The 26483-nt window shown below is 40.0% G+C and overlaps 1 protein-coding gene across 2 annotated transcripts in view; it reads right to left on the bottom strand.

The window, feature by feature from the left end:
* piezo1 (piezo-type mechanosensitive ion channel component 1) overlaps window positions 1–26483 on the bottom strand; it is a 120893-nt gene that overhangs the window by 9706 nt on the left and 84704 nt on the right. For both annotated transcript variants that reach the window (XM_058382083.1, XM_058382084.1), the window contains exons 8-37: window positions 25517–25691; window positions 25339–25413; window positions 23945–24041; window positions 22702–22811; window positions 22227–22487; window positions 20099–20204; window positions 19643–19824; window positions 18734–18882; window positions 18275–18433; window positions 16746–16834; window positions 16471–16634; window positions 14905–15081; window positions 14199–14324; window positions 13177–13377; window positions 12593–12797; window positions 11744–11848; window positions 11470–11626; window positions 7209–7452; window positions 6967–7063; window positions 6403–6568; window positions 5947–6036; window positions 5388–5464; window positions 4935–5006; window positions 3018–3115; window positions 2794–2923; window positions 2034–2117; window positions 1666–1841; window positions 1383–1498; window positions 690–842; window positions 247–505 (exon numbers count right to left, since the gene is read on the bottom strand). In XM_058382083.1, the coding sequence (XP_058238066.1) occupies window positions 247–505; window positions 690–842; window positions 1383–1498; window positions 1666–1841; window positions 2034–2117; window positions 2794–2923; window positions 3018–3115; window positions 4935–5006; window positions 5388–5464; window positions 5947–6036; window positions 6403–6568; window positions 6967–7063; window positions 7209–7452; window positions 11470–11626; window positions 11744–11848; window positions 12593–12797; window positions 13177–13377; window positions 14199–14324; window positions 14905–15081; window positions 16471–16634; window positions 16746–16834; window positions 18275–18433; window positions 18734–18882; window positions 19643–19824; window positions 20099–20204; window positions 22227–22487; window positions 22702–22811; window positions 23945–24041; window positions 25339–25413; window positions 25517–25691 (4300 nt within the window). The remainder of the gene's footprint in view (window positions 1–246; window positions 506–689; window positions 843–1382; window positions 1499–1665; window positions 1842–2033; window positions 2118–2793; window positions 2924–3017; window positions 3116–4934; window positions 5007–5387; window positions 5465–5946; window positions 6037–6402; window positions 6569–6966; window positions 7064–7208; window positions 7453–11469; window positions 11627–11743; window positions 11849–12592; window positions 12798–13176; window positions 13378–14198; window positions 14325–14904; window positions 15082–16470; window positions 16635–16745; window positions 16835–18274; window positions 18434–18733; window positions 18883–19642; window positions 19825–20098; window positions 20205–22226; window positions 22488–22701; window positions 22812–23944; window positions 24042–25338; window positions 25414–25516; window positions 25692–26483) is intronic.

Genomic DNA, 26483 nt, shown 5'->3' with positions numbered 1-26483 from the left:
GATATTTACTGTATGTTCTAAATCTAAGGAAGTAAAGTGGTGAAACCACTTTAGAATGATCTTCTAACCACTAAATATAAGCTTTTTTGGGGCAGATTTACAATAGATATAGATTACATGTATAATAAATGTAGAATACATGGATGCTGATAAAACATCTTCATCTACAGATCAGTTTCCAACACAGCACAGTGCAGTACATCGTGATGCAGCACTAGATCGTGATGTGCTCAGCATGCTCCCCACCTCTGTGTAAACTATGGCAGTCATCCAGAACCTCTTAGAGGGCCGAGGCACGGACAGCATAGCCCAAAGGAAGATGAGGACGGGAAGCACCAGGGATATGACAGAGGCCGTGACCACGTTGTTCAGCACGATGATGAAGTAGCACACGAGCTCCGAGTGCGCAGCCACGACGTTACACAGCGCGAAGGTGAGTTTAAGCAGCCGGTTCTGGGAGGCGTAAAACTCTCGACTCTGAATCAGCTCCTCAATGATATAGGGCCTGGAACAGAACAAGTTTTAAACATTTCTTTGTGGTTTAAAACACTGCTACTGAACTCTGACAACAACAAAACAAAATAGTATAGGTTACAAAAATAAAACAAAAAAACAGGATACTTTGTTCCTCTCATTAGCAGTGTGTTTTGTCATTACAGCTATGACTTTTTTAGTGTGCTCAGTCCTACCTGTCTGAGAGCAGTTCACTGGCTGTTCTGGATTTCCGCTGGTGTAGGTAGTGTGATTCTGACTCCAGGTCTATAGTGGGCTGGGAGCACAGTGTCATGCTGCTGTGGGCTCGTGGCTCCTCAGATTCCATGGCTTCCTCCAGCTCATCAGCACTACAGAGAGAGGAGGAGATTAGATAACATCCAATTTAACTGAACTATCAACAACATGGCAAAAGGCAGAATAACAGAAAAAAACTTTTTTTGTTCTAGTGCTAAGTACAGTGAAGGTACATTGTCCAACTGTCTAGAGAGTTAATCAAAGATTACACAACCAGTAATCCAGAATTTCTAATTATATTTATACACAGCCCCACACAGTTCCAAAACTAATGGAACAACAAGGCAGTTTCTTTTGTCTTTGTTAAATCCTGCAGCAATTTGGGTTTGCGCTCCCGAGACAAATGATCAGCCTATGTCCAAATCAACTAGAAATTTAGTAGTCTGCCAGCATTGGTGCCATGTTCCAGATGTGAATCTCAGGAAATAAAAGCTAAACTTCTGATCTAATGTATCTAGAAATAAAAGCTGAACCCCAGTCTTGCTGTTCCAATACTTTTGAAGTGCGATACGTTAATTTGTGTTTTTAAAATTCCACCAGAATTCTCTCAGGAGTAACATGTTGAGGTGTTGCGCTGATGAGCTGAGACACACCTGGCAGTATGGCTGATGTTAAGAAGGTCTGTATCGGTTTCGTCTAGACATGTGTCCAAAGTGAGGCTTTCACTATCCTCAGACAACTGGTCATCTGTTGGCTCGCTTGCAGGCCTCTATACAACACACACACACAGTATTTCATACCATAAAGGTAACGGTCTATAATATATACGTTCAGCTACGACAGTCCATGACTCTTTCATACCCAATGCACTGTAAGTATATGTCTTTATGTGTGTGTGTGGACGTGTAGTATTTACACAGGTGTGTGGTGTCTGACCTGGCTGATGTTGTGGATATGCAGGTAGCGCTCCTCACACAGGACAGTTGATGTGTTCACATACTGCTTGGTGAGCAGGTTGAGCCACAGAGTGAAGCTGTCCACCATGGCCAAGCACAGCACCCACAGGAACTTCAGCATGTCCAGGATCCGCTGCACTGTATCACTGCCAGAACCTGCAACACCAGCAGATGTGATCACAAAACCTTAAACTGATACTGAGACAAATTACAACACAACCTGCAAAATGAGGAAGAGCGAGCAGAAAGGAGGAGGGAGCTGAATGTGTCAGCAAGTCTCTGCTTCAGTAATAGTAAAATTAATGTTCCTAAAGATTTTCTAATACTTATTTAGAAGTGGGCACCAACCTGACTCCTCTCCTTCTTCCCCCACCTCCTCCTCTACCTTAGACGTCTTCTCCTCAAAAACAGGCTCTGCCTCCTCGTCATCACCTGATGAAGGAAAGTAAAGTAACTGAGCATGCAGCAGATGGTGCTTTTATATACCACTGATATCTGTGTTACTTCTCAATCTAGATGTGGAATATAATGATACTAAAAATGTATATAATAAAAGTGCTAGCTAGGCAAAAAAACAGCATAATTATTTGTATAATGCTAACTGGTCACTGATGAGCAAATCAACGGTCACAGAATGAACACTTAAATAACCCTAAACACTCAGTTATCATCATTTCTGAAGTTCTATCCAGGGCTTGTCTTACAATGATTGGTTCAGACTGTATCTGAGTCAATAGAAGAAATCTTGCATTTTAATATTAAATACTGATCTTATAGTACAGTCTAAACCCTCATTTAGCTTCCATATAATCTGTACATCTGAGACTTATTCATGAAGATCTGTTAAAAAAATCTTTATGTACAGGATCTGATGAGATTACTGTGAGGTCTTTTGAGCTGAGTGTGTGATTATTGGGATCTACAGTATATATGATGCTAATTTGGTAGATGTAGGCTATGTTAGTAATCAACTGAAGACAATAAAGATCATTCCTGATTGACTGCATGAGAGGGTTAGGCGGAAAAGCCTTTTTAATATTAAAACATCGAGGAAGATCTAGTTTATGATGACGATGATGATAATGATGGGGTGTGTGTGTGTTCATACCTGAGGCCTGTGAGCCAGTCTGTTGTCTCTCTCTCGCCTGTCTCCGTTCTTTCCGCCTTTGTTCTTTCTGTCTCTGTTGCCGTTCTTTTAGCACCTGCTTAGCGCTGGTCACCCATGCCTGGTATGCCATCTTTAAATACAAAAGGAAATGATCAACTACACTTGACATTAACTATTATATTAACATTCTCTACCTGATCTCTCTCTCTCTGTGTGTGTATTACCTGAAATGCAGTCTGCTTTTGTTGTTTCTGCTCTTCTTCTAAGACATCCTCATCCTCACTGTCTGATTCAAACAGGTAGTAATCCCCAGAATGCAGTACTACAACACACACACACACAGTTCCAGTATTCATGTCCATATGTCTTTCCTTGATATGACTTTATCAGTCTTTTCCCATTTTTTTGTGTGCGTCTGATCGAGTGATTGAGAGAATGATTGAGTGAGTGATTAAGTGACAGAGTGATTGATTGAGTGAGGGATTGAGTGAATGAGTAACTGGGTAAGGGACTGAGTGTGTGAGTAATACAGTGGATATAAAAGGTCTAGACACCCAGGCTAAAATAGCAGGGTTTTTATGTAATCTTGCTTAAAATGAAATTACAACATACAAAGAAATTGCAATAAATGTTTTGGAAATAAGTGTGGGAATGTGGCAGTGTTCAGAACCAACCAATCACATTCAGTTTCAAGTTAAATACTTATTAATATAAATATTATTATACTTATTATTATATTAATATACTGCCATTAATGAAAGTGACTGATTAACCCCAAACAATCAGTCAAATAGCAATCGACAAACCCACAACAGCTGTCCCTATAGGATTTTCAAGAATCTTATTGGTAACATCCAAAAGCAGAAGCCATCTTCTGCTAAGAGCTTCCTCAGGAGGGGGTTACAAAAATCATCGGCTACCCAGTGGAGACAATAACGAACAAGTGGAAAAATATAGCAGTGGCGTTACTCAGAACAGGACGTCCCTTTAAAATTGACGGGAAGATCAGGAGAAAGCTGGTCAGGGAGGCTGCTATAAGACCTACAGCAACATTAATAGGATTGCAGTAATTTTTGGCAAGTACTTGCTGTTCCCTACATGCAACAACAATCTCCCGAATTCTTCATATGTCTAGGTTATAAAGGAGGGAGGCAAGACGGAATACTTTCATAACCTCCAAAAAACATCCATCCAAGTTTGCAAAAACTTCACCAACAATGTGGAATAATCTGTTTTGGTCTGATTTATGGCCATAATACAAAAAAATATGCTTAATAGAAAAAGAACTACACAAGACAAGACATCCCCAAAAGAACCCAGTCCACATAGTGAAGCATGGTGGTGGCAGCATCATGCTTTAGGGCTGCTTTTCTTCACCTGGAACTGTGTGCACATTTATGCATCCGGGTTATTTTACATTTTTTTATTTGCACACCTAAAATAATTCTTATTTTTTTTAAGTAATTTTACAATACAGTTTAAAAAGGTACTGATATGATTTATTTTGGTTTTATTTATTTTTTTATATCACAGAAACCTGCCATTTTAATAGGTGTGTGTAGACTTTTATATCCACTGTAGACTGTGTGAGTGAGTGAGGCATTTAGCTAGGCTGCTTCAGCTTGTATAAGGAATATAGCAGGATATGTGTTTACCATTTGCAGGATCTATCCAGGGACTGTACCATTTTTGAGTGAGGGAGGGAGGGAGTGAACGAGTGAGTAACAAAGTGAGGTAGTGATAGAGTAGGTATGTGGGAATGAGTGTGTGAGTAAGAGATAGAGTGAGTGATAGTGATTGTGGGAACAATAGTGAGTGAATAAGTGATGGAGTGAGGGAGTGACTGGGTGAGTGTGTGGGTGAGTGAGGGAGTGAGGAAGCGAGTGGGTGAGTGAGGAATTGATAGAATGAGGGATTGTGAGTGGGTGACTGAGTGAGTGGATGAGGAATTAATAGATAGATTGCGTGAGTGATAGAGTGAGGAAGTGTGTGGGTGAAGAATTAATAGAATGAGGGATTGATAGAATGAATAAGTGGATGAATGAACGAGAGACTGATTATGTGAGAGATAGAGCAAAGAGGTAGAGATTTAGCTAGACTGGGTCAGTCTGTATGATGAGATTGAGAAGGCGTGTGTGTACCAGTTGCGTGATCTATCCAGGGACGGTACCACTCTTTTTTCTTCTTCCTCTCCTTCCTCTCTTCCTGAGACTCTGTATGAAGAAGAGATGGCTGTCAGTGTAAATCAATGTGGTTACTGACACATGCTGGGCTTTGTAACTTTGTCTAACGGTGTTGTAAAAGATGACACAAATGACATACTGTTACTGCTGAAATATACTGGTGTAAATTCAATCAAGTAGTCCAGTGCAGTTATTCCTGAAATTAAGAGCTGGTGGTGTGGATCTGGATGATGTCACACCACATCTGTAGGCACTACTTTTGTTATGGACACTCGGTTGCTTGTGTCAGTAAAATGTTCTTACACTAATATACTTTAATTAGAGGGGTATACAAATCCCCAGAAGTGATGTACTGCAGCTTTAAAGTGTAACAGCACTGAATCAGGTGGGAGTGATGGAGCGGATGTGCACCTGATGGCTGCTGCTCTCTTTCAGATAGCTTCCGTCCATCTTTATAGCGCTGCTGCTTGTCACGGATTCGCTTCATCCTGAGGAGACGCATGAACGTAAACAGTGTAGTATAGTATAGTTGTATTTCTAGTGTAGTATTACTACTAAATACTAAACTACTAAAAAACTAGTACACTATTACTAGTGTAGTAGTACTACTACTACTAACTATACTACTAGTGTAGTATAGTTGTATTTCATTTATTCTGAAGAAATGAAATGTTTTCAATTTCAAAACGACATGCTGAGGGTGAGCGACTGCAGTGGTGGAGAGTTACAGAAAATGAACTAACGTTCAAAAACAGGTCGTTTTAATAGAAATTAAAATATAGTAAAATCACAACAACTAGGCTGATAAGTCAGAGTCATCAGTGAGTGAGAGGGCATAATTACAGAGGTTTTAATTCATTATTTAATATAGCAAGGAGAGAATCCAGCTGCTTGGGGCTGCAGCATGTGGGTGTTATGGTGGTGTTTGTGCTGTAAAGGAAAGAGGAGGTGCACAGGAACAGTAACTCACGAGCTCTTCAGCTGCTGGATGGATTTTTTCTCGGTTTGCTGATAAAAACGCACGTTCTTTATAATGCTGGCATTGAAGAGCTCGAAACCCCTGTACACACACACACACACAAAAAAGGTAACAATCAGTATGGTCAGATATAATAAATTGTCCTCTCTTATTGCTGCTTACAATAGCAAATATAATTAAATAGTATTACTATTTATAATACTACAGTATTATCAAATAATATAGTAAAAGTAATATCATTCTTTTCTATTATTTACTATGAACTATACTTGATTTTTTTAAGCTCCTCCTCTTTTGTGAGATGGACTGAAGGTTGATATTATTAATACTGTTATGAATATTAAAAATCAAAGCAAAAATGCTGAGACAACACAGCCGGGTTAAGCAAGGTAGTATATCTACTGCTCTAGCCTCTCATCCCCCTCCTCCAGCAGGGGGCGCTCTCACCGTGAGGCCTGTCGAGCAGACGCCTGCAGATCTGCAGTTACATGGACAAAGTAGAAGCTGATGAAGACTCTCCTCTGCAGCAGGAGGAAGAAGAAGCAGATGCTGTCCCAGATGATGCCTGCCTCCTCAACAGGCAAACTGCAGCCATCATTACTCATGGATGTGGCTGAAGAGATGCACACAAACACAAACACACACCTGTAAGCATTCTGCACCTTTCCATCACAAAGGAGCAGCCAGCCAAAAATCAGCTCTGGCGACAAAATATTGATCAAGAACTTATCTTCAAGAGCTTTACATTGCTGTTTTATTAATGCCCTGGCAACATGTTCAGCGTCTTGTGATATGTAAATGAGAACCTTTTAAAGATGTTAAAAATCTCAATCATAAATCAAGTGGTCAACCAAGAAACAACTAATTTACTGCTAACTTAATAAAACTGAACCAGATAGGAGTTATGTTTCCAAGGCCTGTATAACCTGTACCTTTTTTGTTCTAGTCATTAATAAAATCCCACCTTACATTAATGGTTCGACTCTTAAACCAGTGAAAACACGGACTCACGCTCATAGTAGCCCTTGACTGTACAGACGAGACTGAAGAGCTGGATCACCCAGCAGAAACGTGCCTGCATATCAGCTACAAACACACAGGCCAGGATCTGGCAGGACCACACACACGTACACACACACACTTCAGTAATATATACACATCACAGACATGGATATTACAAGCCTTAATACACTAAGTGAGAGTAAACCTGTGTGACACTCTTCACAGGCATGTGTGTTGTTCTGCTCACTCACAGACAGTGCGTTCTTGGCGATGATGACTCCTACATTATAGATGATGAGGCAGTCCCACATGAGCAGGCGTGTACGGGAGGGTTTGATCATCAGCCGCCTACCGTACAGCAGGAAGAAAAAGCAGGCCAGGAGATAGCCCAAGCCGAACACGCTGATCCGTGTGGAGCCTGTCACAAACAACACGGCTAACACCAACCAGAACATGTTCCGGAAAACCAGGACTTTCATCATGTCCAGGTACGACCTGAAAGAAACAGATACAAACATTTCCAGCTCAGATCATCTGGAACAAAGCTTCGATATCATTTAAGACCATTTCAGTAGTTTTACATACGTTCTATCTAAAAACACCACTCACGGATCCCCTCGCCCCAACCAACTCCACATCCTCGGATATTTTTTTAAAAAGAAAAATGCAGCAGTAAGCAGCTTTTATTCCCTCCCAGCTAGCATACATCCTGCAAATCTTTAAACATATTTATCTGTGAATCATATACCACTAACCAGAACATCGCAACCATGTAAAGTGAGTGTATTTATCTGATTATTATAGAGGCACAAGCATTTTTTTTTATCACATCACACACTGCACCATTTAGACTCTAATTTCCAAACAATGACAAAATATCTAATGTCATATGACAGGATCACAATACAGACAGACACACTTTTTATCCCACTTTTCTGACCTTCTACTGTATACTTTATTCACTTCGCATAAAAGCTTATAAATGTAATTAATGTAATGGAAAAAAAAGACTGATTAAAGTTTAGTGACTGCATAATAAAACACAATCTAATTGGTCTTTCTCATTACATTAATTACATTTACATGTGTTCACTTGGCTAAGGCTGCTATCCAAAATGACTTATGAAGGAAATAGAGACCAATCCAATCCAGGCACAGAGCCATTAAACAGGGTTTTGAATTGCAAAAGTTTTAAAATAATAATTGGAAATAGATTTTTAACTTTGGGCAACACCTCCTACAGTACCTGAGTCTTACAATGAGGAACTACTTGCTGAGGAAACAATGCTATACTGATCACTATAATCTTCCCTTATTCGTAGCTATTTTCATCAAATACAAATAAAAAAAATAATAAATAAATAAGTTTATTGCTTTAATTTTAAGTCGTAAAGTCGTTTTAGATTCCTGGCCAAAACCTAAAAATCCCTGGCCATATCCTAAATCTTGCACTTCAGATGGGATTATTCTGGCACTGTCCATAATGAAATTGTGTGTATCTGTGATAGCAGTGAGCTACACTGGCAGCCTCTCCATGGGGCGGGAGGGTCAGACTCCAATTATATATCTATTATATATATATCAGCCATTCTACAAATATTAATCTTCATCTAGTCCTCCATGCATTTGAAATTCCCCTGAAATACTCATTTATTATCTTTCGGCTTGATCAATGATTTTTTAAAAACGTTGCTGTTTTTGTTGTGGGTTCAAGCCAAACTCTTGATTTGCTCACCTTTCTAAATTCGTGGGTCAGTGTGCTCACTGCCCCATTTAGCTCTATAGATTTATTTAATGACCTAGTGGTAAAAAGTAGGAGCTGCAATGAATAATAACAGAAGTGGAATAGTTCACATTTATGGCAGGCACTCTTACCTCATTTTATACAACTGAGCAATTGAGGGTTAAGGTGCCTTGCTGAAGGGCCCAGCAGTGGCAGCTTGGTGGACCTTGGATTTGAACTCACAACTTTACCATCATTGGTCCAATACCTTAACTGCTGAGCTACCACCACCCCTGCTTTAAAACTACCCCCAGGTTAAAACCACTTGTTGGAGTTGACTCGAACACATACACAAACAGACAAAGTGTAAAGTGTAACTAATGATGATGTACTGCAAATATTTGGGGGAGAGGGAAAAGGAAATTATGAAGTGGCCCTGTTTCTTCACACAAAAGCTGTGAAAATAAAGGAAAATGTGTCATCTTTTTCCATACCCAATGTTTTTGGACTAGTTTTAGGACTTTTTTGGAGCTGGAAATTTTTGCTAAAATCTATTTTGCTGACAGCCATGGTTACTGATAATAGCTCCTCTGTGTGTCTCGCTGATGACAAGAAACATACAAATGCATCAAAAGACAGTAAAAAATAGATGGTATGCTTTTTGTATGCTATTTTGTCTCTGAACTGAATACAGCATGGTTACTACACTACATCGTTCTCTATAACTGCAGGTTTGACTTGACATTTTGTTTAATGCTTTAATAAAATGACTTTTCTAATTCACCTTGTCCACCTAATTTTGTACTATTTGATAATAGAGAAATTTATCCTAAATATAAATCATAGTCATTAGTATTGTTGATTTAAATAAAAGTATTATTATCGTGATATTTTTTAACCCAATAAGGATAATAAATGTAAAGCTAATCAATAATACAACTAAATATACCTTACTTCTATTTTTTAATTGCATTTCAGTGTTAAACTCACCTTATAATATAATTTCATTGTTTTACATACATCACACTAGGCAAACAGTGTGCACATGTAATTCATGTTCAAGTGAATTTCCTACAGTACGAGTCCCTGTACACCTTCGAGCTCTGTTTTGTATGTGACTGTAACATCCACTTTATAGTAATGGGTATTTTGGCAGTGGTTAAAAGGATCAGACTTCAATAGATCAGGATGAATAGTGCCAGGATGCATAATCAGGAAAGAATGAATAGGAGGTCATTAAATGTAATTCCCACTTCTTCCCTGAAAGAAGCAGCATATCAGGGAAGACCAGAAAAGATGCTAATAGGCTTTTCATGCAGATACGTAGCATAAATGAGGATCTGTCTATGTCTGGCAACAGCTCCGTCATGACATTAATCTCCTTTGAGGTAAAAGCTAGAGCAGGCCAAGATTATGACCTTGATCATTGACTCCCAAAAATACATTAATATATTTCCTTCCTTTTCAGCGTAGATACTATTCGTCAATACTCCACCTTAATTTAAGTGTTCATTTCCATCTATAGGCTATTGATCATCAGAGGAAATGATGTCATGACCTTCTTGCTGCCTGTCCGAACAGATTTTCCGGCTGAAAAGCGAAAAGATGGCCTTCATTCTAACTCACGCTGTTCCCCAACAGTGAAATGCTACCTTCAAGGATTCAGGTTTTGTGACCTTGTAGGCATGAATAGCATGAAAATTAAGATATAACTGCTTATTCTTATTATATAAGGACTCTGCTATATGACATTTTATATTTATTCGTACATTCCTTCATTTAGATAGTGCCTTTATCCAAAGTAACTAATGCAAAGCAAATGCAAGCAAAGTGATAAACCAACCAGCTATATCATTATGACCACCTGCCTAATATTGTGTTGGTCCCCCTTTTGCTGCCAAAACAGCCCTGACCCATCATGCACTGTGTATTCTGACACCTTTCTATCAGAACCAGCATTAACTTCTTCAGCAATTTGAGCAACAGTAGCTCGTCTGTTGGATCGGATCACACGGGCCAGCCTTCGCTACCCACGTACATCAATGAGCCTTGACTGCCCATGACCCTGTCGCCGGTTCACCACTGTTCCTTCCTTGAACCACTTTTGATAGATACTGACCACTGCAGACCAGGAACACCACACAAGAGATGCAGTTTTGGAGATGCTCTGATCCAGTGGTCTAGCCATCACAATTTGGCCCTTGTCAAACTCGATATTATTTATTTTATGGACTGGGGACAAGTTAGGGGTTAGTTAAGTGCTCATGGATGAGGTGGGTCTGTAGCTTTTTTTTTTTTTGTTGAAAAGATAGAGATGGATTCTGCTGTCTGGATGGAGATTGGAAGTTCATACCACTGCTGAGGGACAGTCAGTTAGAAGGTTCTAGAAAGAAGGAGCTCATGCCTCTTGGAGTCAGCACTACCAGGCATCCGTTGTTAACTTTCTATTTGCTTCTGCTGTAGTAGGCGTGATTACACTCGATAAATAATCTGAAGTATGTGCATAGTTCTGTACACAACGGGTTGTAATTAACGTCAGTGTTAAATTATTTCTTATATCAATAGTTACAACACAGTAATTTCTCTGAACATTTCACTGGAACAGACAAGAGTGTGGTTCTGCAGCACCACAGCTAATCATCAAAAATATATTTTTTATTTTCATTTTTTAATATTCATTGAACAGCACTGGGACACCAGGCATTACTGCAATTCTTTCTTTCTTTCTTTCTTTCTTTCTTTCTATAATCTTGGATTCCTGTAGCCATTTCTCTGTAATGAAAGCATACCTGCAGTTGATGAAATTAGGAGCTGGGTTAAACAGCATGTCCTCCATGGGGTCAGGGTTGTCCTTATTCTCTCCTCCCATCACCATCCATTCCTCTTTCTTCTCGTTCTCAAAAACTGCCCACTGCAGCGACGCACACATTAGCAGCAGGAAGTCCGCTGCAGAGAGACACAAATACAAGGGTTCAAGGCACTGCACTCAGATATAGATCTGAGTAATGGTCCTCTTTATTATTGTGTAATATTGCTAACACCCATCTAAAGCTAGTGACTCACCGATGAGGTTCTTGGAGTTGGGGATCATGTAGAAATCAGGCAGGTAGATCCACTTAATCAGAGCTGAGTTGATGTTGACAGAGCTTTTCCATCTCCACGGGTAGTCTGTACAAACATGACATTAAATTAAGTTGTTTACATCAACAGACCATCCCTTTATGTCAACATTAACCTGACCCCTAGTTTATCTCTTGGGTTCATCATTACTGCTACTATAATGTTTTTTCTTCATGTCATTGTTGAGATTTAGTTAAACTGATGTGTCATTTTATCATCTCCTTGTTACATTTGTTAACTATTATTGACTACAGTTCCTAATTATGTTGCTTTAAGAGCTTAGAGTTCTTTAATCAACAGCTACAAGCGAACATTTACCATGCAATCATTACCCAGTTATCTATATGAATAAAGTAAAATACATATTTTTACTGCTTTTATTTTAAAACACTGAATCTTACTCAATGCTTTTCTAATGCTTGCTTAATCTGTGCTAGGAACGAGGCTGAAATAACTGACTACTTTTATATCATTTCATTAAAGTTAAAAGTGAATTTCATCAGAACTAACAAAGAACATTAGAAACAAAAGTAACGGCAGAGCAACAGAATTCGACAGAATCTACCCAACCCAATCTCATGCATTATAAACTTTGGGAATTTGAATTAGTTTGCATAAACTCAAGAGTCTTCATTTGATCTGTAATTATTCAACCTATTGCCACAGTCATGCGATTCTGCAGAAACTGAATGATAACATGCTGTATTTATATGTGTGTGTATACACTGTATATGTGACAAATAAAAGCTTCTTCTTCTTCTAATGAAGAGGATCACTGATGAGTGGACTAACCGATACAGAGAGCAGGAGGCATTCCCACACACAGGATGTACTGATAGATCATAAAGATGACCAGGAAGATGCAGTATTTCGACCAGATCCGAGCGATGGCCTCGCGGCGGCGACGCACCATGATGGCGACCAACCAGCATCCGTGGATAATGACCAGGAAGTTCATGCGCTGGCCAATCACATTAACGGTCATCAGAAAGCAGATCTAAGGAGTGTAGGAAGTTAAACTGGAGTCAAGGCCTGATTGACATTCGAAATAATAATAAAAAGTTAGTAAGAGAAACTTAAATAATCCTATTATTGCATAATTTCATAAATATGGGATTTCACTTTCCCAACTCTGATGTAGCAGGAAAGGAATCTCAGACAAATAGATGTTAATCAAGCATGCATTGTCCAGACAGTCTGATCACAGAGCTCAGAAACATTGTTCTATCAATCAAACACTGATTAATGTCTATATTATACTCACATTTGGTAAGATTTGGAAGTATTTTACATTATAAAACCCTTGCTTTTGGTTAAGAGTGGTTTGAAATCAGGGTGCCTGGAAAATAGTACTGTAGGAGTTGAAGAAGCCAGACCTCAAGGCCGAACTTGTAGAAGCTGAAGTTGAGCAGGTATCTGATGCAGGGCAGCAGCCCCTCGTCCAGTTTGTCACGTGTGGATTGTGGGAAGATAGCTGGGATGGAGGGAGGAGAACGCTGTATCTGCTTGTAGTGATGGATCTGGTGCCGGTACACGGTCGCCTCAAACACCAGCAACAGCAGCACCAGCAGATGGTTCTGACAGCAGAGAAGATCCAGTTTACAACACACAAAAATGTAAAACGTATTCTTCATATTAACATTGTCCATCCATCTATCTACTATCTGTAACGTTTGTTCTACTCATGGTCTATCCCAGAGGCCTTGGGACACAAGGCAAGGGAAACACTGGACTGAGTGCCAACCCATCACAGGACACACACACACACACACACACCAATTCACACATTACGGAAAATTTAGAGATGCTTACAAGATCAGCCTGCAATGCATCTTTGGACAGGGGAAGGAATCTGGAGTATGGTGTTTATATACACAGTAAATCAAGAGGTGCCTCAAACCACAAATCAATGCGAAGGCTCACAGCTGCTTTATTTTCTCGCACTGTAGATAAACATTCTGACAGATATAGTGCTTGATATAGTTTTGGACTGGTGTGAAGGGGTGTTTAATCAAAACTGAGTAATCAAGGATATTTTGGTGGCATTTAAATTTGATGCTATTTATGTGACACTCTGTGTGGAAGTCATTCAACAGTAGTCTGAAAAATGACATTTTAAGACACATATGGTGTTGGATCAGGTTGTGAGGTAAAATCCCACGACCACCATGCTGCCACTGCTGGACTCTTTGAGCACGGCCCTTTAACCTGTAACTGCTCGGTTATATAAATGAGATAAATGTCGTTCTGGATAAAGGCATCTGCCAAATGCCATAAATGTAAATGTAATCAGCTGCTTGGGTAGTTTTTCTCATCCGCTATAGAACTTTAAAAATCTCTATTGGTTTATACATTTCTACTGGTACCTCACCGATTTAAGTCCAAGTGTCAATCTTACCTTACTGTAGCCTAAAGCAGTGGCATCCTTCCTGAAGCCGAACCAGTTGGCTGGATCTACAGGTGCATTGTACAGTATGGATTTCAGGATCTCATCAGCGTTCAGACTCGTCTCATTGGTCAGAGGCTACAAGGCAGATACGGAAAAAAGGAACGTTAACGACCTGGTCTGCATGGGTTAGGTCAAAAATACTGTATAAACAAATAGCATGGACAAAAATAAAATGGACACAAATTCACAATTTATAGATAGGCATACAGAGTGGTAATGTAAACGTGTCAGTAGGGAGTGCTGGGGAGGGCCTGTTCATCATCTGAGACCTAAACCACGCACTGTTTTCCATAAACAGCCTTTAAGCTCAAGGCTATATGTGTCTACACTGGCTTAAGGGTGTGGGTGTAATTAGAACGAGTGAGAGAGAGAGAGAGAGAGAGAGAGAGAGAGAGAGAGAGGGAGAGAAAGAGAGGGAAAGCAGGAGACACATGAAACCAGTGCAGAGTCAGCTTACACACAATGAGTCTCTGCCAGCAACATCAAGCATGTGGGCGTGTGTACGTGAGAATGTTCACTTATAAGCTTAAGGGATGAGAGAGATGAAGACAGAAGGATATGTATATACAAGTTCACATGTGTGCAAATTAAAAACCACGTGGGCAAGAATGAGAGATGGGGCATTTTGGTGTGTGTGTGCATTTGTGTGTCTCACCACTGTACAGTTGTTGGAGTATTCCTCGGGTTTGACGATGCTGAGCTGGTAGAGCATCTTACAGACGATGATGACGCAGACCCAAACGGTGGACAGACATGAGGCCATGGGTCTGAAACGGGTGAAGGGCATCGCAAACGACCACAGTACAACCAACACCAAATTCATCACCGACGGCTATGTAGAGAGAGACAGAGAGACAGAATGAAGGTGAGAGAGAGGGAGTGTGTGTGGTGAGACACATTAACACCTCATAAAACCAATTGTTAACGGTGTGAAATGAAGCCTTTCTAGACCGCGACTGTCCTAAAAACATATTTGATCAGTTTTACACCTGTAGTGTCAAACACCAAGGCGACAATTTCAAAACAGTCAGCTCTGATTATTCTTGCAAATGTTGTTTCTTTTGACAGAACAAAAGGGTTCTCTGTGAGATAATTATATACACACAGGCTATAAAGTTTAACTGCTCAAAAACACACACAGCAATGAGTTATACACCGATCAGCCATAACATTATGACCACTGCCAGGTGAAGTAAGTAACACTGATTATCTCCTCATCATGGCACCTGTTAGTGGGTGGGATATATTAAGCAGCAAGTGAACATTTTGTCCTCAAAGCAGGAAAAATGGACAAGCGTAAGGATTTGAGCGAGTTTGACAAGGGCCAAATTGTGATGGCTAGACGACTGGATCAGAGCATCTCCAAAACTGCAGCTCTTGTGGTGGTGTTCCCGGTCTGCAGTGGTCAGTATCTATCAAAAGTGGTCCAAGGAAGGAACCGTAGTGAAACGTGATGCCCCATGCCACAAAGCAAAAAATGGCTCAGGAATGATTTGATGAGCACAACAACCAGTTTGAGGTGTTGACTTGGCCTCCAGATCTCAATCCAATCGAGCATCTGTGGGATATGTTGGACAAACAAGTTCGATCTATGGAGGCTCCACCTCGCACTTAAAGGATCTGCTGCTAACATCTTGGTGCCAGATATCACATAACACCTTCAGGGATCTAGTGGAGTGCATGCCTCGATGCTGTTTTGGCAGCAAAAGGGGGACCAACACTATATTAAGCAGGTGGTCATAATGTTATGGCTGATCAGTGTACATTATTACAAGCAGTATTAACTGTATGTGTGCCACAATTTTACCTTTATTTTCCAATTACCTCACATCACAACGTTTTATTTCTCTTATACTACAGTAAAATTGAAAAATTAAAACTTTTTATTTATTTATCAATGACGTTGCACTTAGTCAGTTATATTTATATTTAATTTGGAATGTCAGAGAGACAAGATAGCTCCTGTTACTGCAGCTATATACTGTCTTCTCGTGTTACCATGAAATCAGAAAGCGCAAACTGCTTTATCCTAAAGGCTTTCTTATGGTGTTACAAAGTGACTCCTTTCATAAACGTTTCTTTACAGATGTATATAAAGCTAGTGCTTGAATCAGAGCTGGAACTACTTTCAGAGCTGCTGTTATTCCACACCAAGCAGATTTGAGAACTCAACAGTACTATGGTAAAATAAATAAATCTTAATAAACAGTTATTCTGAGACCTCTCCAAGTGCCACCCAGATGACAAACAGTGCAACGATTTTGAAGATGTGGAGCTCCAGGACACGCCAGAGAAAAGCCTGAACGTGGGTGAGGATGTCAAGGAACTTCCTAAAGAGCACCATGAGTCTGTCCATCACCAGCCCCCACTTACTGGGGATCATCACTAAGTTTTAAACAGAAGAAAAGTTATAAACACACAGCATTAGTAATAGATGAGTATAGAACAGCTCCATTCTATCACAAAATGTCAGTTTGTCAGATTTTGTTGCCTGACCTCCATCTTCTGACTCATCATCTCCCAGCTCTGTAGTCAGATCTTCCTCCTCAAAGCCTCCTCCCTCTGTCTTACGGGCAGATTTCCTTCTGCGGGTTCACCCAACACACATTTGTACAAGTTAGTTTAGGAGCAAAGAAACAGCTTCAGAACAACAGAAGGACAGACGGATTAACGGACCGTGATGTATATGACTGTTATATATCAGGTGGCATTTAGTAAATACTGAGACTACAGATATTCTGCCGAAAATTAAATGTACAAAATGTCTCTTTTACCCCAGAGGCAGTTAATCAGCCCCTGCTTTGCACAAGGCTCATACTACTAACAAGTAAGAGAAGATTAGAGACTTAATAATCAGTACAGTGTTGTGCCACCTGCATCTCTAATGCTGCGTTCACACATCCAGCGATTCTCAGTGTCAAAGCGTTCACACGATCGCTGGTGACTCGATGTGTCTGTGTCCAGTGACACGACTGAGTGATCTGTTACAGAGAGCATACACTGCTTCTCCTTCATCTGGTATGATATGACGCAGATGTACACTGCTGAATTTTATATACAAACGCTCTCCCTCTAGAATGTTTCACTTTAGCGGCAAAAAAGCAACGATTCGGAATGCTAGTTGCTCCACCCACTGATTAACGTTATTACCACGGCAACCAGTAGTAGGAACGCCTACTGATCACTTCGTCGTACAGAGCCTGGGGGCTTGCAGTGATAAGATCATTGTATGTGTGAACGCAGCTTAAGTCATAACACACACAAACAGAAGTGTACTGAGTTGTTTGTATATGGTTTCCGTTATTTATATTAAGAGGAACAAAAACTATTACAATAGCATCTTAAAGCTGGATTCATTTTCTATTTAATTTTTTTCATTAACTCTGCTATCGTTATGTACAAATGACATCATTCATCATGTCTGCTGGGCGAGTTTGTGGTGATGCACAATGTTAAACTGATAGTTATACACTTCTCTTTCTGGTTTGCACCATTATTTACAGCTCCAGTGCAAAAACAACAGCAACAACAAACATTTATTTAAAACAAGTTACTATACTGGCATTTGTTTAATGTAGAACTAATTCACTTTGCAATAGAGGGCTGATTTCTTCCCCGTTTTAAACAGTAGCAGCATCTGTGTGTGACAGCAGCTTCTCTCTGGATTAATGACAACACACCGCCAGGTAAAAACACTAGCGCCAGAATTGCTATCACAAATATTTCACTATTTATATAACAGATTAATATTTGTGTTTCAGTCTGGATTTTCCTTTAAGGAGAACGATTATTCATATGCCTTTAAATATGTTGTAGGATTAATATGATTTAATTAATATAATTAATATATTTTTATAATTTTATGGAGCTAGTTGTGCTCTCATGGACAGATGTTTTTGGTTCTTTATGGGATGCTTTAAATAGTGCTATGTAAATGCAGTTTGTTCTTATGCCAGTGAGAATTCTCCAGCATTTGTTTGTTAGTGTGCTGCTGTACAGTGAGAGGACAGAGCTATAGATCGTGCCTGTGCAGAAGAGTGACGTGCTCCAGGTCTGTGATCTTCATGAAGGAATTGTGGAAGTAATGCAGTTGTAGGATGCAGGCCAACAGGAAGAATCCAGGAATCAGGATACTGCTGAACAGCTCAGAGAGCTTAAAAGTCTCGAGGCCGATATCTGCGAGCCTGCAGGGCACAATCGTGCAGATGTCAGCTACTTGCAGGCAAACACACTAACAAGTCTATATATAAACATAAAAATAGACTCTGATACGGACACAGACACACACATACATTCACACAAACACTCCAAATACCTCCAAGACATTTGCGTAAATATTTGACAAGATATTTACTTATAGCTGTGTACACAACTATCTTTCAGATCTTCCCTTACACATAGGCCCAGGTCCAACATCCGACTCACTCTGTGTCAGCTAACTAATACCTGCTGTTTAGACATGGAAATAATGAGAAAGTACGTACTGGTCCTCTGTGAAGCCGGTGAAGTTTTTCCAGTAGTCTGGGAAGTCCTCAAATTGGTAGGTGTAGATGGCAATGAGCACCAACATGGTGTAGGCCACCACCAACCACCAGAATGGCTTCAGAAGCCTCCTCCAAAGAGAATAGTACACCTGCACAGAGAGAGAGAGAGAGAGAGAGAGAGAGAGAGGCATTTAAGGCATTGATTATAATAATAATAATAATAATAGTAGCAGTAGCTTTAGTAGTAGTAGCAGCAGTAGAAATAATAGTAGTAGTAATAGTAGTTATAGTAGCAGCACCATTAGTATTAGTATTAGTAGTAGCAGTAGCAGCAGCAATACTAGTAGCAGTAGTACTAGTAGTAGTAGTAGTATCAGTACTAGTAGCAGTAGTAGTAGTAGCAGCAGTAGAAGTAGAAGCAATATTAATAATAATAATAATAATAGCAGTAGTAGCAGCAGTAGTAGTAGTATCAGTAGCAGTAATAGCAGCAGTATTAATAATAATAATAATAATAGTAGTAGTGGAAGTAGCAGTAGTAGTAGTAGCAATAGTATTAGCAGCAGCAATAGCAGTATTAATAGCAGTAATAGCAGTAGTAGCACCTCAACTAAATCACCAGGACTTTGAAAACAGGGAGGATCTTGACATCAGATGGTGCATTATAAATCTGTTCTTGTCTGAAAGCTCATTTAATAAACTGTTTTTGAAATTACATTCTAAGTATATCACAGTTAAATCGTGTGGCTTTTCTGAGAAGCTGTAATCATATGAGGTAAGTCTGCCAGTGTTGGTTAACTTCGTGTTTAAGTTTTCTTAATTATGAAAAGAATACTAAAGAAACTCCACAGCCTAGTTATTACACTATAATAATCATCAGGATGTGTGGTTTTGGAGCTCAGGGTTTACCTGGAAGAGGCACATGCAGAGCAGAAACAGCACCATGTAGACGATCTTGTAGCCCACCAGCCTCCCAGCGAAGCTGACCATGATGAACATACCTCCACACACATAGATCCAATACTTAGCATAAAGACTCATCACCACCCTTCCTAGCAGCTTTAAGATGGAGTCATCATGGCCTGTGCTCTCTGGAGAATGAGAGAGAGAGAGAGAGAGAGAGAGAGATACAAGGGTTTCATTCATTTTGAAGTGGTTTCATGAACAAACAAGAAAGAAGAGCTCAGTGATTTTTTGTTCATTACGCTCAGCATGAGTCCAGAACCTTCTACAGCGTCAAGGAACCAGCCAGAGATCGGCTTTTCATCAGTCTCAGACCAGCAGACCGTGGCCTCTTTTACCCATCTGTTGATTGTAGGAGTGAGTATAAGAGGGTGTAGAATGGAGCTCAGCCGCCTCACTTACCTCCAGTAGTGACCTCCTCGAGTGGGACACTCTGCTTCTTCTTCCTCCCAAACCTATCCTTTACAGAGTGTCGTAAAAGCAGCCAGAAGGTCAGCGTGAACAGCAGCTGGGTAAGAGATAGAGCACTTTTTTATACATCATGGCTACATTACAAAGCAGCAGGATCCATCAGGTGTTTAAGATTCATCAGAAATTCACAAGCAATGAATAATTATTTTGCCAAAAGTTTTGGGACGTCTGCCTTTACATGCACATGAATGTAATATGGAGTTGTCCCACTCTTTGCAACTATAACAGCTTCAACTATTCTAGGAAGGCTTTCCACAAGGTGTAGGAGTGTGTTTATGGGAATTTTTTGACCATTCCTCTAGAAGCGCATTTGTGAGGTCAGGCACTGATGTTGGATGAGAAAGACTGGCTCACAGTCTCCACTCTAATTCTGTTCTATTGCGTTGAGGTCAGGACTCTGTGCAGGCCAGTCCAGTTCCTCCACACCAAACTCACTCATCCATGTATTCATGGACCTTGCTTTGTGCACTGGTGTGCAGTCATGTTGGAACAGGAAGGGGTCATCCCCAAACTGTTCCCACAAAGTTTGGGAGCATGAAATTATCCAAAATGTCTTGATATGCTGAAACATTAAGAGTTCCTTTCACTGGAACTAAGGGGTTCCTGAATTCAATGATTTGGAGGGGTGTCCCAAAACTTTTGGCAATATAGTGTATCTTCATTTAAAACACTGACATTTTGGGTAGATGAATAGTGGCTTCTAAAGTCATGCTAAACTTTTTAAAAGTCTGAAACCCTTTTTAGAGGAAGTTCATTTGATTGTGCAGACTGGACAAAGTTTGAAAACGATTTGATTCTGTTTCAGGAAGGTGAAAATCTCATTAAAAAAACAAAGTTAGTACTGGATCTGTGGCAGGCAGGTGTTACAAAATATGAGTCATAAAATATAAAAGATAATCAGGTTCCAAAGCACAAATATAGATTATGTAACACTGGTTTCTCAGTGTATGGGGTAGAGGTGTGAATATTTGAGGGTGTTTTTAATCTGAATATTTATAGAATCTAAAGGTCTTGCGGTGGGAAAAAGTGTAGGTGCTTCTGTACTTTTTGGTCTTTTTACAAGAAGAAAAAAATGGAATTTGTGCCTGTTTTGGGGTGTTCACGGTCAGCACTCAGGGCTTTAAGGATGTATAGTTTTTAATAAGGATTTGGGTATTGAGGACGACAACAACCTCTTAATTATTACACACACTAACATTCTACATATGCTGTATCTGCTACAAATGCAGAAAGGACATTGTTCATATCACACTCGGGTGTCACCCAAATGAGGATGAGGTTCCCTTTCGAGTCTGGTTCCTCTCAAAGTTTCTTCCTCATACCATCTAAGGGAGTTTTTCCTTGCCACTGTCGCCTCAGTCGCCTCAGGCTTGCTCACTAGGGATAATTTTGTCTAACATCTAGGACTTTTTGCATGTTTTTTGTTTATGTTCTGTAAAGCTGCTTTGAGACATTGTTAAAAGTGCTATATAAATAAAATTGAATTGAATAAGTACTGTTTTTACCTAGCTTACTACAGGCATTCAAAGTAAATGTTGATCTCAAACCCATTTCTGCTCTCTGTGATGCCCCAAGTGCTTATTTAAGCATCTACATTTTGAAGGTGTTATCTTTAACCACTAAAATCCTGTGTAAGGTTGTCCAACAGAGAGAAAAACACGTCTCGCACTGAAAGCCCAGAGTCCTGATTCACTTTATATCAGACTTGTGGCCATAAAATAACTAATTTGTTTATACCTCATTGAAAATGTCTGATTCCTAGTGATTTTCCAGCCAGTGGACTGGAAAAGGGTTAAAATTACACTTTGTACAATTTATCATTTCTATATAAAAAAGGTTTTGGGTGATTTTTACTCGTGCTACGTTTAGATTTTTGATGAAAAAGCCAGACAGCTCCTGGGTGATTGAGGAGACAATGATGAGTGTGGACTGGGCAGAACCGTGGTGCTTCATCACAGGCACTATAAGCATGAGTGTGTATTTTTGTTACTACTAACATTATTATTCATGTGTGTTATTCTTTCCGGATGAAAATGAAAGTAAACTGTGTTTCCCTCACCATGGCTCCCAGGCGTAGGCAGGGATAAGGCGCTCGGTCAAGTCCCATCTGTCTCAGGCTCATGGAGCCCAGGTGCTTTGGCAGTTCGGGCTCCAGGTCCATTGCCCAGACGTAGTGCAGGCTGCAGAGACCGAGGCCGTACAGAAGGATGAAGGGTGAGCAGAGCATGGCGAAGTGACGGCGTGCTCGCAGCATCCAGATCAAACACGCCCACAAGAGCAGCACAAACGTCAACCAGCTATGGTAGGTGATACTCCATACCTGCAGATATTTATTTATATATCCATCATGACTGTGAATGTGCAGATAATCAGACCATCAGTGTGCATGGAACACTACATTACACATGCTTGACTTCTACACTATATACATTAATAATATATACGTATAATAAAACAGCATCATGTTTGGGAATGAAAACCTATCATGTTTTCTTCATCTTTTACTTTACATATCGAAAGTGACAGGATGTTACCATCATGGCGATGAGAGCACAGATGTAACTCTGCTGCATGATCATCCTCCCCACTAACAGGATAGGACTCTCTTGCTCTTGCTCCTGCTGCTCTGTCTCTGTGCTAGGACCTGATACACACACACACACACGTCTTTGTGGTTAATTACCCGAATTTCACTAGATATTTTGCACAAACTTTATTTGAAGTAAATGTATTCTAAGAAAATAATGTTTGACTCTTCTTTAGTTGCCTGGATTCATTAGATATATACAGATCAGGCATAACATTATGACCACTGCCAGGTGAAGTGAATAACACTGATGATCTCCTCATCATGGCACCTGTTAGTGGGTGGGATATATTAGGCAGCAAGTCAACATTTTGTCCTCAAAGTTGATGTGTTAGAAGCAGGAAAAATGGTCAAGCATAAGGATTTGAGTGAGTTTGACAAGGGCCAAATTGTGATGGCTAGATGAATGGATCAGAGCATCTCCAAAACTGCATCTCTTGTGGGGTGTTCCCGGTCTGCAGTGGTCAGTATCTATCAAAAGTGGTCCAAGGAAGGAACGTTGGTGAACCGGCGACCGGGTCATGGGCAGTCAAGGCTCATTGATACACGTGGGGAGTGAAGGCTGGTCCATGTGATCCGATCCAACAGACAAACTACTGTTGCTGAAATTGCTGAAAAAGTTAATGCTGACAGAAGGGTGTCAGAATACACAGTGTATGATGGGTCAAGGATGTTTTGGCAGCAAAAGGTGGACCAACACAATATTAAGCAGGTGGTCATAATGTTATGCCTGATCAGTGTAAAAATGAGGTGATATAAATATGAGCCTTTAGTCAATTCCTCATCCTGTTTTCTAAAAACTTATCTAGCTATAGTGGAAACACAGAGGTTGATCAACAAAAACGGGGATGCCAATAATTCAGACACATTTTGTTAAAAATGTTTAGAACAAATGTACTTCAACTAAAGATTAGATTTCTCTCAAATTTTTAGTATGGGATTAATTGACCTCCTAGACAGCCATCTTCACTAAGGGTGCCAAAACCTTTGGAGTTCTTGCTACAGAATTACTGGTGTTTGTGATAGTCACTTATCTTGTATCATTACAGTATAATAACAGGCCCAGTCATTAAATCTTAATGAACATAAGTATTCACCCCCTGTAACCCAAGCCTCGTGTGTCACTAGTCATAAAGCACAGGCCCATTCACACAGCCGAGTGTCTGTCTAATGGAAACGCACATATTTACCTAGGTCATGTTGACTGGAACCGTTTGTATCATGGGCTTTGGCTTCAGTGGTGTGTGTTTCCTGCCCAGGACTTTCACCTGTAGCCAGCAATATTCTCTATAATTAAAATAAAAAATAAAAACAAAACACAAACACAAGACAAAGCAATTAGATACGCAGCTGCAATAATTACTGAAGCGAGCTCCATAATGGAAATTTCCAGACTTTTTCATTGTTCTAACGTACTGCTAGAGGTTTTTTCTCCAAAGCCCTAAAGCTAAATAAATTCACAGCTGGCAGAACAAAACTTTACTGTTTGAGTATTTAAAATACGTTTACTTTCTACTCCAAGGCAAAAAACCACATCATCACATTTGAATGTTTAACATCCTGTTTAGTTGTCTAACCTTAAACTATCAGAAAGTGTGTCCTCTAAACTATATGTATAAAAGGCATGTGTTGGAAAAGGAAGATTTTTGAACTAATGTTCACCAGTCAAAACTCACACTATAGTATTTAATGTTCACTTTTATTATCAGTAATAAATCCAGCCACTAGCACCATCAACAAAACAAAACAAACAATTATTGAGCAGTCCTGTTCATCACACCATTTTCATATACTGCCAAAAATGATCCCATGTTCTGTTTTTCATTTTCATTCCTCCCTCACTGTACAGTCTCCTCAACATGCTCTTATAAAAAATTTCAATTCAATTCAATTAATCTGTATAGCGCTTGTAACCATGGACATTGCCTCAAGGCAGCTTTACAGAAGTATAGGAAAAAGTTTAAAAAGTTTAAAGTTAAGTTACTATTTATCCTTATTATATGAAGCAGTTTCAATTAGCCTCCTGGCGGACCAGCGGCAGGGTCCTGAGCTCTCATAGCTGTGGCCGGGTTCGATTCCTGGGCAGATCGCTAACCCAACCACGGAGGAGTTAACACTCAGTGCTGGCCCCAAGCCCGGATTAAATATGAGGGCTGCATCAGGAATGGCATCCGGTGTAAAACCTGTGCCAAGCTGAAACGTGCGGACCAAATGATCCGCTGTGGCAACCCCGAAGAGGGAGCAGCCGAAAGAACAAGAACGACGACATATGAAGCAGTTTCAATCATCCCATTAATCTTCTCAGTCTTTCAGATCTGGAGATTGGGGGCATTTCCATTTCCTTAATATCTTAATAAGCATAAATGCATTTTTTTTTGCTATGTTATATAACACTGACTTATCTCCAAGAAGGCTTCCACAAACTTTCCTTGGCTCATCATATAGTATATTTTTCAACAATTCAGAGTATGACAGAAAAAATTACCAGTTACATTTACCCCTTTAAGCTGCCATTGTTCTCAAAACACCTCTCCCTTGCCAGTACAGGTTTCAGGATTTTTCCACAAAAAGTTTGTAGACCCACCTTAGTGTCATCATCAGGGGTTCTCTGACCCGGCCCCCATAGCGTTAACTCCACCTCCTCAACCAAAGGCTCACTCTGTAAAACCAATCACATCGTACACTAATAAGCACCAGGGTGAACGCAACAAAATGGTGGTTGTGATTCAATTAAAAAGAAAAAAAAAATTGTGTGCAAGCACCTTTTTTAGGTAACCATGACTGCTGATCTTCAGTACTGTTACCACGGTGACGTAGAGAAGAAAGAGGATGCCTGGATTGACATACACGGGCCAATCATGCTCTGTGTTGAATATGAGGTCATCATAGTGGGAGGAGCAATTAAACGGGCTAACGATATCCTTAAGGCCAAACAGCCTGGAGAGGAAAAATAGAAGCTTCAGGTTAAAATGATGCCTGTGTGTGTGTGTGTGTGTATCCATTTCTAAGCTTTATGTCTCAGAGCACTGCCAGGATGACATAGAAACCTTACAGTTAGGGGACTTCCCACAGAACTACACTTCCTGTCAATCCCTGCCCTCTTCACTCGCACCATGGAAAATAAATGATCCGGAACATTCCCAGCCTAAAGCGTTCATCCCTGCACCCACTCACACTTACACATGACACGTCATCCTACACGTACCCCAGTCGGCCTCTTCATTCCCATATTTCTCACATTTACATAACACACACACACAGTGATGAAATCTGTTTAAATTATGAATGGCAGAATGTAGGTGCCAACAAGAAACAGTGAGAAAAATAAGAGCTGTAAAATAATACGACTTTAATACAATAACACATCAATATCCTCAGTGAGAGTTTCCCATGAACTTTATTTATATGACATCTAAGAGATCTTATGTCTAATCTACAGAGATTGGGATGGTTTTCAACACGTCGTCATTACAGCTGAGGTCATGAATATACATACGCCATACAGAACATGCAGAATGTTCATTTATATAATCATCATTCTGTCCTCTGAGCAAGTCCTGCTCTTCAGAAGCTACATTATATTTACATGTTTCCCCAGAAGAAAAAAAGAAATAGAAATTTACAGACATCACTCTGTTCAAAAGTTTACACTCCCCGGGGTCTTAATGTATCATGTTGCCTTCATGAGCATCAGTGAATAGTTTCCTCATTTCCTCAGTCTTCCTCAGT

This window comes from Hemibagrus wyckioides, linkage group LG27, assembly GCF_019097595.1.
Source record: "Hemibagrus wyckioides isolate EC202008001 linkage group LG27, SWU_Hwy_1.0, whole genome shotgun sequence".
Lineage (NCBI taxonomy): Eukaryota > Metazoa > Chordata > Actinopteri > Siluriformes > Bagridae > Hemibagrus > Hemibagrus wyckioides.
The sequence above is the reverse complement of the archived record's forward strand: the minus strand, read 5'-3'. Positions and strand labels throughout refer to the sequence as shown.